The 14,351-nt window shown below is 41.9% G+C and overlaps 1 protein-coding gene across 9 annotated transcripts in view; it reads left to right on the top strand.

Annotated features, from left to right (window-relative positions):
* Positions 1-1,487: 1,487 nt before the first annotated feature.
* The window catches only part of NR3C2 (nuclear receptor subfamily 3 group C member 2), a 399,524-nt gene continuing 386,660 nt past the window's right edge, over positions 1,488-14,351 (top strand). Inside the window, exons 1-2 of one of the 9 annotated variants that reach the window (XM_072621209.1) lie at positions 1,488-1,574; positions 8,330-10,115. In XM_072621209.1, the coding sequence (XP_072477310.1) occupies positions 8,332-10,115 (1,784 nt within the window). In that variant the 5' untranslated portion in view covers positions 1,488-1,574; positions 8,330-8,331. Of the gene's footprint in view, positions 1,575-1,648; positions 1,720-2,095; positions 2,318-2,383; positions 2,409-3,652; positions 4,087-8,329; positions 10,116-14,351 lie in introns of those variants that run through there. The other 8 variants (XM_072621211.1, XM_072621213.1, XM_072621206.1 and 5 more) reach the window with 8 other exon arrangements.

Here is a 14,351-nt window from a genome sequence, read left to right as displayed (position 1 = left end):
CGCCGCCGCGGCCAGGGCTCCCCCTCCCCCGCTCCTCCGTGGACGCCCAGGGCCCGCGCGGCCGAGCAGCTGCTCCCGCAGCCGCCGCCAGACCCTCCCCGGCCCGCCCCGCTCCCTCTTTCGCTTTCCCGTCGGCGTGGGGCGCGCGTGTGTGCGAGTGTAAGTGCGTGTCCGGCCGGGCGCGCGCCGCGCGCGCCGCAGGCTGGCCGCGCGCGCCTCCCGGCCGTGTTTGCGGGAGGGGGAGCCCCGGGCGCTCGCCCACTTGGGCTCCGGCCGCGGTCCAGAGCCGGGGCACCGGCCGCAGAAGCCGGCCGAGCCCACGACGCACACGCACGTTCACCAACACGCCCTCCCCCTTCGTGGGAGTGAGGGAGGGGAGCCAGCCGAGAGGGGAGAGGGGGAGGGGGGAAGCCCTTGCGGGAGGGGGGAAACCCGGGGTGGGAGGAGGCCAGCGGGAGAGCTGGAGGGAGGAGGTGGAGGAAAAGAAACTTTTCCTTTCCTTCCTCTGGCGTCCTCCCCCTCCCTCCTCCTCCCAGAGCGTGGGCTGTGGTCCCCAGCCTCGTCCTCCCTCCCTCCCTCCGCGGGCAGGTGCGAGGCGCACCTGAAGAACCCCCCGGGCCAGGCGCCCGGGGCTGGGCCCGAGTTTTCATCGGGCCGTTCTTATTTTTGGGAGTGGGGTGTGCGTGTTGCCTTTGGGAGAGACCCGGCGGGTGCTGCTGCGGGTCCCTGTCCGCCTCCATCCTCCCTCTCCTCCCCCCTCCCCGCTCCGGTCTGCGTGTCTGTCTGGTGCCCTAGTAGCCCTCCCCAAGGTCTCCACCGGGGAGGGTGTGACGGGGGTGGGGGCGGGAGGGGTGTTCCCAGCCCCCCCCATACACACACACACACACACACACACACACACACACACACACACACACACACACACACACACACACCTCGCTCGCGCGCACACACACACACACACGCGCGCGCGCGCACACACCCCTTCGGTAAAGCTGTCACCAGTCCCCCAGAGGGGGCCGAGGGGGAGGGGGAAGGAGAGGGAGCCAAAGCTGAACTGGAGGGAGGGAGAGAAACAGAGAAGGAGAAGGAGAGAGGGATCATCCGGCTGGACTTCCCTGCCTCCTGTCTCTCTCTGCACCTACTCTCCCTACCGGCAGCGGCATCAAACAGCCTTCAGGAAGGGGAGTGTGTGTGTGTGTGTGTGGGGGGGGGGGGGGGTTGTGTGTGTGTTGTGTGTGTTGTGTGTGTTTGTGTGTAAGGCGGCGGGGGGAGGGGGGGCTTGGCGATAGGGACTGGAGGAGCGGCCGCCGCGGGCGCAGTTGGGGGTGCGCGTGTTAGGTGAGTGTGGATTGCGTGTTGATAACCCTTCTACCAGGATTTAAGGCTGTCGCCTTCTGCGTCTTGACAACCTTATTAGCATAACCACTGTCATTACAATTAGTATCATCATCCTCATCCTCATCCCCATCCTTATCACCATTCTGCTGTTATTGGACTTGCTGGCGGCGGCGGCAGCGATAGCGGGAGTCTCGGCGGCTCCTCCACAACCACCTCACCATGTCCTAGAAAAGGTGAGTGCAGCGAAAATCACTTTGTGCAGACGGCGGTGCTGGCGGCGGCCGGAGACCCTGTCCTTGCGGAGAGCAGCCGCCAGCCGAGCGAGCTAGACGGAAGAGTTTGGGGGCAGGGGGCCGCGGGTGGAGCGCTGAAGGGAAAGTAAGCCAAGGTGGAAGGGAATGGGCGCTGGGAGCCTGTGACGGGGGGGAGGCCTGAAGTGTTCTGTCGGGTGGTGGGAATGGGGGTGGGTGGAAGGCGTTACTGCCCCTACAGAGTTTTAACCCTGGTCTTTGCAAAGAAACCAAGATCTCGATCCAGACCAGCTTTCCCCTCACATGAGCTAAAAACTTAGTAAAAGAGACACGTCCATTTCTTTAAATAATAAATAACTCAGCATACGGCGGCTCCCCCGCTGTCTCCTCTCCTCTCCCAATCGGGTAAGCTAGCTCGGTTTGGGGATCCTCTCTCGCTCCTTAGCTCTAGAATGCCCGCTAAGTCTGAGAGTGCGGATCAATGTTTGGCGGCTTATTAAATCGGAAAGTACGCGTGACGGCGAACCCTGCGGCCAAAGTTGTTCCCCGGGTGCTGAAGTCTCTGGGACTCTAGATGACAAGGAATGGACTTATAGGTTGTTGTCCGGGACATTTGTGTGTGAAAGTAGGGAGCAACGGCAAACGCATTCGCTGTCCGCACTTCCCGCTTGGGAAGCGTTTGTGCAGGGGATTTAACCGGCCCTCAGCGGATTGGAGGCAGCAGGGTAGGTGTTCTGGCCTGGGTTCCCAAAGGCTAAGGACAGGAGGAGGTGTGAGTGAGGGGTGCCTCTGTCTCTGGCTTTGGCGGATGAGGAGGTGAGGCGGGGGAGGGGAATTATGGCACACAGCTGCTGCTGCTGCTGCTGTCCGCGGGGCTCTGAGTCTAGGAAGCTTGGGGGGGGGTGGGGGGAGACTAGATTTAGGTGTGTACGTCACTGCTGCAGACTTAGAGCCAAAGCTTTGTACGGGTGTCTACGTTGTGCATAAAAAGTCTTTAGAAATCGAAGTTATGAAGTCGTATCGTTTGCTTAGTAACTGTAGAGTTTGGGTGGGAGGGAGGAGATAGCTGAGTTGAGGTGGGGGGAAGCCAAAGGGAAACGGAAATCTTATTGCAGACACTTTTTAGTTTAATAGTTTTATTCCTTCTCCTCTACTCATTTATTTCTCCCAATTGTCTCCTAACACAGTTTTAAAGAAGTGAAAATCCTCGATGGTAAATTAGGCCTGGCAGAAACCCCAAAGCTAAACTAGTAGGGGAAAAAAAAATGTAAGGCAGAACAGCTCCAGTCCTTGACCCTTTGGGGTGGGGGGAAGGGAGGGAGGAGTAAGGTTGTATTTAAAGGATTTTACTGCACTGACAACCTTCTGCTCCTCCCGAATGGTATAGGCAAGGAAAATCTGATGGGAACGTAATCATCTAGCGCTTAAACATCCGTAGGGGCGACGGCTCCTTTGCTGAGAGATAACTGAAAATCCGAGGGAAGGGGGCGGAGGGAAGAAGCTTTGCTGTTGCCCATTAAAGCCCACTCCACTCCACCGTACTCCTTAGGGAAGGCCAGTGGCACGGATAGCGGCAGCTCACCTGGTGCTGCAGGTAGAGCATGTGAGGAAACACCCAGATGGCTAAATTCTCTGAAGGGAGAGCCAGGACCCCGACCCCTTTTAACTTCTCCCCTCCCCGCCCCTTCCAAATCAGGGGCAGACTTGTTAAGGAAGAGGAAAGAGTAAGTTTGAATGCAATGCATTTGCACGAGAGGCGATAAGGAACTGGGCAAAAGAGTCCTAGATGGCATGCATGCCTCAGTGTCGTAGTCTGGTTTCCAGCGCTCTTGCCCCTTCTGTGGCTTTAAGGGGGAAGCCACATATTCCAGGCTGTGTCGCAGCAACTTTGTATCAGTCATGTCGCCCGCCCGGTGACTGACAATCCCGTTTGTCCAATGAGCTGCCGGCCTGCTCCCTGTAGCGTGGCTCTTCGCTTTTCTCCGGGCCAATGGGAAGGGCTTTGAGAGGCGGGAGCTCCATCTGAACTTTATATCTGGACATGTGACCTGCTTTTAAAAGGATCGGCCCTCTGGCTCCCCCCCCCTCCCTCCCATCTCCCCTCCCACTCGCTGGCCGCCCTGGCCCTGCCCCCTGCTTCTCTCCCTCTCCGTCTCTCTCCGCGCCCCGGGTGTCATTGGGCTGGAGAGATAGAGGCTCCAGGCTCTGCAGAGGAAAGCCGTGGAGTCACCTGGGCGAGGAGGCTGTGCTGTTTCATGTTCTCTCCGTGCGCGGAGAGCGGCACTCGCCCGCCTGGATGCGGCTGGACTTAGGGGGGCTGCAGCCCAGCGGCGACCCGGTGGCGGTGGAGGAGGTGGGCTAGCAACAGGTAGAAGAGCCCGAGACCCCCGCGCAGGGAGGAGGCAGGTGTGTAGGGGCTGCCGCGGGGCTGCTGTGGCCGCTCCGCGGTGAGGAGGCAGAAAGAGCTGCGTAATCCGGAGGCACAGGCAGGATGGTATGTGCGTGTATGTGTGCGTGTGTGTTTGTGTTTTGGGTTTTCCACTTTTTATGCTTCGGCCACCAGAGGACTATTTTGGAGGAAAAAAAAGTTTTGGCCACTTTCGCAAAATGCCCTGAGCAGACAGCTTGTGGATGCCTGTGGCCTCCGAAGTTCGACCATCTTTCTCTTTCGGCAGTTCCCCCTAAAAACTGATTTCTTGGTTTTTATTTTTGCCATTTAATCCTTTAAGGTAGCAATTGAGGAAGCCCCGAGATTACATGGGGAGAGTAAGCCAAGGGCAGGTTAAATAGAGATTGCTCCGTAGAAGAGAACTTGTAAAAATTCATACTGTACCCTATCTCAGTAGTCACCTAATCCTGCAAACATGTATTTTACTGTTTCTGTTGCATCAGGTTATTCTTAAGGTAAAGAACAAGAGAATACCTTTAAATGTATGAACTTTTAAATGTTTTTGTATTGACTTATAATTGTTATTATAGATACATTGAGGGTGATATCCTTACTAATGATGAACATCATAGCATGTAATGAAAATGCCGCTTGAGAAAATTATTATTTTACAAGGAGAGGAACTTGATTTTTCCTTTAAGGAGAAAACTTTTTTTTTTCCTAGAGGCTAGGTGGCTCAATGAAATAAGCAGGGAAATAGGAATCAACTCTGCTCAGTTCTAACTGGTTTCACCACAGGCTTCCTTGGATGACCTTGGGCTAGTACCTGTTACTTATCTTGTCTATAAAAGATCAGAAAATAACGCTGATCTACTGTTAAAATGATGAAAGAATAGTAATTGAATTTTATAATTGTTACATATTATGATCTATAAATTCTGAGGAGTCTGAAAATTAATAGTAAAATAGCATAATTGTGTTTCGACTATGAGTGAAAATGGTTTTTGAGAAGAATGTAAGTAGTTAGGATGTTTTAAGTAAACTCCTACCTAATAGAGAAAAGGAGAGAGACATAGGTTTTAGCCATCCTAACAGTGGCCCTGCCATTTCTTATCCACTGATCCCTCATTCTGAATAAACTTTTAGTATTAGGTAGATTATTGCATGAAAATTAAAGAAAAGTATTGCTTTTACCTTTATCCCAAGGGGACTTGCGTTGCAGTTTCCATTCTGAAGACTGGGTCTCCATATCAACATCTAGTAGAGCTTACTTTTGAGTAATAGAAAGCTTTTCTTTCCCCTTCATCCTGCCATGGTCACCCTGTTCATCAGCTAATATGTTTTAAATGTTTATTGGATTTTGTAAAAAAAAAAAATGCACTGGTGTACAGTACCATCTCTGCCAAGGTTTATGTGCCAGCTCTGAGTGTATAGTCTGGGGTCCCTTGAGTAGTTTTGGAAATAAACTACTAACTTGATTCATTAGGCTAGAATTACCCTGAAATAGTCATGGACACCTGAAAATAATCTTCAATTAACCTTATATTTTTATTGACATTTTAATAGACTTAAGAGATCATTATCAGAATAATGCTCTCTATGGTATGGTTTGGTTAGACTTATTACCAAATAAATCTCGTTGCCTCTTTTGGTAGGGATATTAGTTTTGCATATTAGGAGATTGCTTTACCTATGACATATGCTACAACTTTTGAAACCCTCCCAGGATAACCTCAGATTGGTGTGTGTGATGTTTAAAGGTGATTTTCACAGATACTTAAGTAAATTTTCCAATATAGTGTTTATTAAGAGTTGCTGAGAACTTGGATAGAAATCTTTAGTGGAGTGTCAAAAGGTGCGCGCGCTCTCTCTCTCTCTCTCTCTCTCTCTCTCTCTCTCTCTCTCTCTCTCTCTCTCTCTTGCTCTTTCTCTCTGTCTCTGTCTTTCTCTGTCTCTCTCTCTCTCTCTCTCTTTTTCTCACACACACGTGAATTTGAGAGGCTTCATTAAAGACATAAAAATAAGAATTCTTTAAAATTTAAAGATAACACAAAGCTGGGAAAGATATACCATCACAAATGATTTAAAAAGATTTAAAATGATCTTCACAAGCTGCAAGACTAGGCCTAAATTAACTGAGATAAATGCAAAGTGTAGAAAAATTAAAGAACCTTGGTATAGAATCTAGAGAAGACTCCAGGGGAGTATTCATGTATTTAAAGGATAACGTAAATGCATAGCAGGAACAGGTTTATTCTGTGCTGCTTTAGAAGACCAAGGTAGAACAAACTGGTGAAAGTTTATACAGAGTCAGATTTTGGCACACCATAAGAAAGAATTTAATAAGCAAAATAAAACAGTAAACCAGCAATTGGAGCCTCCCTGTGATTGGGTAAGGGAACTTGAGGTGGGTGACTCTACCTTGTCACCTGAAGTATTCATGCAAAGGGTGGATGACTCTCTTAATGATGAACTTGTTTGTGGGAAAGCTGGATAACATGATATATAACTGTTGATAGTGTGATGATGGGCTGCTGTTTTTTGATCTGTTGGAATGTGAAACATTTGTCATAAGTATATTATTTCTAGTTTAGTATTTGAGAAAAAATTACTATATCCTTAGACTTTCTACAAATACAGCAACTATTCATTGGCTATTTAGCTTAATCTGAATAATATTCAGTGAAGATATTCCAAGGCCTTCTGTTTTCCCAGCCAGCTCTTTTCAGCTAAAGCCCTCTAGTCCTTATCCCTATCCTTGTCACATTTTTGTAGTGAATTATCAGCACATTTATTCAGCTTTCTGTTTTTTGGTCATATTACCTTCAGCATTTTGTTTGAAGTTATTAAATTTTGAATAGTTAACAAGATCTACTTCATTTAAAAATTTTCTTCCTTTTACTCTGATTCATAGAATATCTCTATTAAAAAAACTAATAGTGTCCCTTGTGCTATTACAGTGTGTAAGTATGAATGTTAATGTCAGTAAATTAGTTGTCCTTCAATTATTTCAGCTTAAAAAAAACTTTTAAAGTCATTAAATCCCATTGCTGTGCCAGTGCTTTCATGCCAAGAGATTAGGAGTACTATTAAGAGATTTTTTTTCTAAGCCATTTTATGTCAACTCTCTGGTTTATATTTAGGAAACCTGTGAAATGACACTCTATATTTTTTGTGGGGAAAGGGTCTCCAAAACAGTGTTTCAACATAGAACTCTGATGTAATGAAACAAATTGAGCCCTGAACTAAGAATCTGACCTCTGAGTTCAATTACAGGGTTAACCACTTATTAGCAGTGTTTCCTTAGACAAGTTATTTAACCTATTTGAGACTCAATTTCCTTATTTATAAAATAAGGATACTAATGTTTACGCTTCTTATCTCAGAATTGTTGTATGAAATGAGATGATTCAGGTTACACATTTTATAAACTGCAAAGCAATATATAAATGCAGTAGTATTATCTCCCTCTCAGTAAATGTTGTACCAATAAATGTAATATTAAGAACAGTAGGGGAGCAGTTCCTTAAGTCGTATAGCTTTTCTTAGGTGTAAAACATAAGCATCAAATGAGTTTCTTCAAATCATTTCTTTAGATACTTAACACAAATAAATATAGTACAACTCTCCCCCTCCTACTCTCTTTCAAAATTGTTTGCTTTATCTCTGTTAATTTTCATGGTTTCCACAAATTCTCTCCTATATAGGAACTGTCACAATTTATAAATATACCATCTTGAGCAATTTGTCTTTCCATACCTATTTGAAGCTCTCTCAAGAAAGGGATTTGTGTGGTCCTTTTGTGATGGCATCACATCCAAATATGTTATTGTATAAAAATACCTGGGAGCAGGGTCACGAAATGTCTTAGCAGACGATATGGATTTTTTAATGCGTTTTGTGTTATGTCTCATTCTAATTAATCAGGTTACAAGAGGTTGTATAATAATTGTCAATATTGGCATTTAACTGTGCATTATGAAATTGCCACTCAAAAAGGCCCTTATTTCCTATGTATGTATGAAGTTACATTTTAAAAGACACCTAAAATTCTAATTTTTAATATTGTGATGTATACTTCCAGTATGTCATATTTTAGAATAATCAGCATTATTTGTTAGCATCTATAGAGTTAATCTGTAATTTTCTTTTAATTTGGAGAACAGTTAAAATACAAAGTTTAATAGGCTAGAAAATCTGTGTTTCTTAACCTCTTCAAAATTACTGCATATTCCTAAAATGGTATGATGCATATCTTTTGCTTTATATATGGAATTTTATAATATATTTCATTTAGAATTCATGTTACTTGCATTAACTTCTTTTATTTAACAAATTTATTTGCTAGTTATGGAGACCAAAGGCTACCACAGTTTTCCTGAAGGCCTAGATATGGAACGACGCTGGGGTCCAGTTTCTCAGTCTGCGGAACATTCTTCTTTGGGGTCTGGAGAACAGAGTGATCAGAATAGCTATATGGAGATTATAAATGTGAGCTGTGTTTCCGGTGCTATTCCAAACAACAGTACTCAAGGAAACAGCAAAGAAAAACATGAACTACTCCCTTGCCTTCAGCAAGACAGTAATCAGTCTGGGATTTTAACATCTGATATTAAAACAGAGTTGGAATCTAAGGAACTGTCAGCAACTGTAGCTGAATCTATGGGTTTATACATGGACTCAATAAGAGATGCTGATTTTGCCTATGATCCGCAGAATCAGCAAGGAAGAAGCATAAGTCCAGCAAAAATTTATCAAAATGTCGAACAGCTGGTAAAATTTTACAAAGAAAATGGCCATCGCCCTTCTACTTTAAACAGTGTGAACAGGTCCTTGAGATCATTTATATCTGACTCTGGAAATTCTGTGAATGGTAATATCATGCGCTCTATTGTTAAAAGCCCCATCCTGTGTCATGAGAAAAGTCCTTCTGTTTGCAGCCCTCTGAACATGACTTCTTCAGTTTGCAGTCCTGCTGGGATCAACTCAGTGTCATCAACTACAGCCAGCTTTGGCAGTTTCACAGTGCACAGTCCGATTACCCAGGGAACTCCTTTGCCATGTTCCCCGAATGTTGAAAATCGAAGCTCTGTGTCGCATAGCCCTGCACATGCTAGCAATGTAGGTTCTCCTCTGTCTAGTCCAATAAGTAGCATGAAATCCCCAATTTCAAGCCCTCCTAGTCATTGTAGTGTGAAATCTCCTGTCTCTAGCCCTAGTAATGTCACCATGCGATCCTCTGTGTCCAGTCCTGCAAATATCAACAACTCAAGGTGCTCTGTTTCCAGCCCTTCCAATACAAATAACAGGTCTACTCTTTCTAGTCCAGCTGCTAGCACTGTGGGATCGTCTATCTGCAGCCCAGGAAACAATGCCTTCAGCTTTGCTGCTTCTGCCACATCGGTTGGATCCAGTACAACCCAGGATGTTGTTCCTAGCCCAGAAACAAATGAGAGAGGTGCTCAAGAAGTGACATTTCCTAAAACAGAGGAAATAGAAAATTCCATCTCTAATAATGGTGTGGCTAGTCAACTAAACATCGTACAGTATATAAAATCTGAACCAGATGGAGCTTTCAGTAGCTCATGTCTTGGAGCAAATAGCAAAGTCAATTCTGATTCCCAATTCTCAGTACCAGTAAAACAAGAGTCAGCCAAGCATTCATGCTCAGGTACTTCTTTTAAAGGGAATCAAACAGTAAATCCATTTCCATTTATGGATGGTTCCTATTTTTCCTTCATGGATGATAAAGACTATTATTCTCTATCTGGAATTTTAGGACCACCTGTTTCATCATTTGATGGCAGTTGTGAAGGCAGTGGATTTCCAAATCCGGGCCTGCCTATGGGAATTAAACAAGAGCTTGATGATGGTAGCTATTACCAAGAAAACAGCCTGCCTTCCTCTGCCATTGTTGGTGTAAATTCAGGTGGACAGTCTTTTCACTACAGGATTGGAGCTCAAGGCACAATATCTCTATCCAGACCTATTGGAAGAGATCAGTCCTTTTCACATTTGAGCTCATTTCCTCCAGTCAATACATTAGTTGAGTCCTGGAAATCACACAGTGACTTATCATCCAGAAGAAACGATGGGTATCCAGTTCTAGAATACATTCCAGAAAATGTGTCAAGGTGAGTTGTTGTCTATTATTTTTTAAAATTGCATCTCGATTTCAAAATTTGCTTCTAAAATCTTCAAGTTTACCTTTGCATTGTCCTTTCAGCTGTTAAATTTATATATGTTCTGACCTGTGGTTTTAATTTTGTTTCAAAGTTTGTCATTTGATGTGCCTGGATTCTGTTTAGTAGGTTGCTGCTTACTTTTGAATGAGGAGCAAAAAAAAAAAAATCCCTAAGCAACTCTTTGAAAATTACTTCAAAAATTTTGAACAAAGAGTACTGCTTTCATTTTGCAGTAGTTCCTGTTTTCGATTTTGTGTTTTTGTTCAGTAAGTGTTGTTTATTTTATACTTATCAACTCACTACATTTACTTTTAATTGTCCAGTGCCAGGATTCCTTCCTTGTCAATTTGATGGTTTCTCTAAGTTAATTAGAGTAGTGTTTAAATATCCTCTATATAGAGTAGTATATAAATATACATGTATATATGTTACTTTTAATTCAAAAAATTAGGGATTTTTTTCTTTGAAAAGCAAAATTGAATCTAAGGATCTATTACCCACAAGTTTTATGGGGGGGGAGTGGCATTGTGGTTTTTCATATTAAAAACTAACCACTTTTGTAATTGTTAAGAGACTTTTACAGACTTGACATATCTGAAGTTACCAAATAGGCAACTTGTTTTACTTATATTGGAAATGAAATGTGTCAGGGCAGTTTTGAATTGGTGTATTTATAACTTCTCAGTTTCATAAGACGTGCCTTATTTACAGTAAGAATATCTCTTGGCTTTTCCCTGCTCCAGATAGCAGTGTGTATATATTTAGAAAAACAAGGAAGAGGTTTAAAATATGCCTATAAAGGGTGGTTCTGAATTCTTCATGGGATAGTTGCATTGGACTTTGCTTCAATACTGGATTTTTATTATGTGGTCATGATAAATGGCCTCTTAACTGAATATATAATATGTATCTTTGTTATTATATAGTTCTTTCATGTATTTTATGAAAAGGGGGATTTTTTCCTAATTTGCTTATACAAATATATTTTGTTTTCCCATTGTGGAAAAATACATTACTTCTATAAGTCAGTTTTAGAGTTGATCAATATTTCCATTTAGTTTGTTTCACATGTATTCAGATACAACCTACTAAATGTTTGGAAGTGTTTCTTGCCCATCCATCCTTTATTTTCTGGGCTATAATGTGTTCCTTGTTTGTTTTTTGAGTGGTAGCTAGCATGTTCTCATAGTATAACATGTACATCATAATAAGTTACAGTGTGGATAAATTTCATTATGGATTATTGATTCATATTCCAAAACTGCCTCTATTCCCTAAATGCCAATTTCAGGTAGAAGTTGTGAGATGGGTATGATTATATGTGTTTAGAATTAGGTGCTTTCATCAGTGCAAACTCATCTTAAAACTTGGGTAATATTTTCAGAAGTATAATGTATGTGTGTTTAGATATATGTGTGTAATATATATACATACATATATATAATTTTTAAAATATCATTTCCTAATATCATTAGCTCATTACCTTGCATGGAATTGAGAAAGGATAACTTAAAAATGAAATGTTTGATCGTGTTTAGGGGCGTTTTTATTTATGTTTAAAGACAACGTTCGGGAGGGATCATTGTCAAATAGGACTGGTCTCGTTTGGTTTTTTTTAACCTTCATAATGGTTAGTGTGATAAAAGGAATTCGGCAGTACTTTTTCTATTTAAAGTATCTTTGATATTGAGAGTCAGTGGAACTGTCACGTTGTAATAGAAAACTTAGCTACTATAAACTTACTTTTAAATAGCTGATCAATAGTAAATTTCTCTTGTGTTTTGGTTTTTTTGTATTCTGCTTCACCTATTTTAAACAATAGACTCAGTTCATGGAAATTCTGGTCCAGTATATGCAATATGATTTACAGGATTGGTTGTATAAATCATTTCATATCATTAACCTTTATCCATGTGTATTACATGTATAAATTTCTGATGAATGTCTGCCTTATACTTCCTTTGGTCTATCTAGGCACCACTTAGAGTTGGCCTTCTGATCTTCGTTGTTGGCAGTTATTGGCAGCTAGGTGTCACACGTAGATGATAGAGTTCTGAACTTGGAATAAGGGAGACCTGAGTTCAAATTCACCTTCACATACTCACTAGCTATGTGAACTTGGGCAAATGACCTCACCTTTGTCTGCCTTAGTTTCCTCATTTGTAAAATATAGATAATGATAATGTTTCCTTCCCAGGGTTGTTATAAGGATAAAATAAGATAATATTTGTGAAGCATTTTTTGACCTTAAAGTGCTAGATAAATGCTAGCTGTTGCTAGTAGTCTAAGTATGTCATCAGATCGTAGATGTAGAGGTGGTAGGAACCTCAGAGGTCATGCAATCCAACCTTCTAATTTTACTCATGAGAAAACTGAAGTTCAGGAAAGCTGTGACTTCCCCAAGGTCACAAGGTGGTGAAAACGATTTTACATTAGCATAGTAATATCCCAGAGCATGCTTTCTTAAGTTTTTCAAAGCTGTAGCATTACTATTATTGGCAATCTCATAAAATTTAATTATTTTTCCTGATTGTACTGGACATTGTTGAAACTTGCCAAGTTTTTGACTTTCAATGAACATATTCCTTGAAGCATTTGGGATGTTTTGATCCTTAAGTATTGTGGCCTGAAACATAGGGATTAAAATTTGATCCTTATTTTTAAACAAGTAACTACAAGTACTTTGTGATCTTTCATTAAGAGTCAATCTTCCTTTTTCTCCCTTTATAGCAAGGATAAGTTTTAGTATCTTTAAAGGTTTTGCAAGTTAAATAATAATTGCAGTTTATGGAGAGTCAGTTTCTTTTCAACTCTAAATTGTATTCCAAAATAGAAAGACCATAATAAATATACGTTATGTTGTAGTAGTATTACAAAACATGAAGGGAAGGAGGGAAGTAAGTGTGGAGTAAAGGATGTTCAAGATATTTTGCTTTTGTAGGTGTGTTTATGTGTGTAGTACAGTGTGCCTTTCTTTCAATTTCAGTGTATTCTAAGAAAGTGACCAATTTTTAGTAGGGATCTTCATTGAACAGACTATCTGAATCCCAGTTTGTCAAGGACATCATGTCAAAGCTAAGTTTAAAGCCCTTGGATTGTTGTTAAATTTTGATGTCAGCATAGTACAGCATTAAAAATTGTCATAGCTATGTGACCCTGGACAAGTCACTTTTTCAAGGTGTTAGGTTCTAAAATTTGGTTATTGCATTGCTGAGATAGTCATCTGTAGAAGAATCAAAATGTGATACCTCTCAAATTTTAAGATTTACTCTTCTGAATTCAAATATAGTATTAGTTTCATGATTAGCTATGTGTTGTCTTTGTAGGAAAATGTCCTTGCTGCTTAACCATGAAAGAGGAATTTCAGCCCCCTCCCTTTTTTTTTTGTGGAAAAGCACTGAAGTTTTCCATCAGATATACCTTTTTATAGAAACTCTTATGACACACAATGAATACGTTTTACTTGTTCTTTTTCTTTACAGTATTCCTCATGGAAACAAAGTATTACTCTTTTCATAACATTAGATGTTTGTGGAAATAGTAATTTTCATAGGGTCACAATAAGGTACTCACATTGAGTCATACTGCAAATTCAAAAGTTTACTGTTTCAAAGGGCGTATTCAAGAAAGTTTGCAAGACTATTACATTATGGTGGTCTTAATCTTAGTTATTAATTTAGTATTCTTCCTTCATTTTTTTTAAACTCAACTAATGTAGCAAGTCAGGGTGTCATAAGGAGAATCATAACTTTTCAAGGGATCTCTGTCTTCAGTGCAGGCTTTTTTTCATTCTAAATTAATGAAATTTGGCACATATATGTTTGCATTTGTTGCAGGGGGAAGGAGGTTTAAGTTCTGGACTGATGAATTTATTGGCATAGGAAACTTCTCAGTGAGGAAACTCCCTTTCCAAGGCAAGCCGGTATCTTCATTGCAACTTTTAGAGTCTTAAAGGAGCTACTTAGACACCTGAGAGTCTAAATGAATTGCTCATTGTCACACATCCACACTAATACTATACTATGTCAGAGGAAGAACTTGAACTCAGGTCTGGTTGAATGCATTTATTTTTTAAGACTTGTGTTTTAGAAGAATATTTTTAGAAAAGATTTTAAAATGAGACTTGTTTCTCCTGATATTCATTCATTATTTGTAGTAAAACTAGTGGTAGTTTTTATATTGAAA

Source organism: Notamacropus eugenii, chromosome 6 (genome assembly GCF_028372415.1).
Source record: "Notamacropus eugenii isolate mMacEug1 chromosome 6, mMacEug1.pri_v2, whole genome shotgun sequence".
Classification (NCBI taxonomy): domain Eukaryota; kingdom Metazoa; phylum Chordata; class Mammalia; order Diprotodontia; family Macropodidae; genus Notamacropus; species Notamacropus eugenii.
The sequence above is the reverse complement of the archived record's forward strand: the minus strand, read 5'-3'. Positions and strand labels throughout refer to the sequence as shown.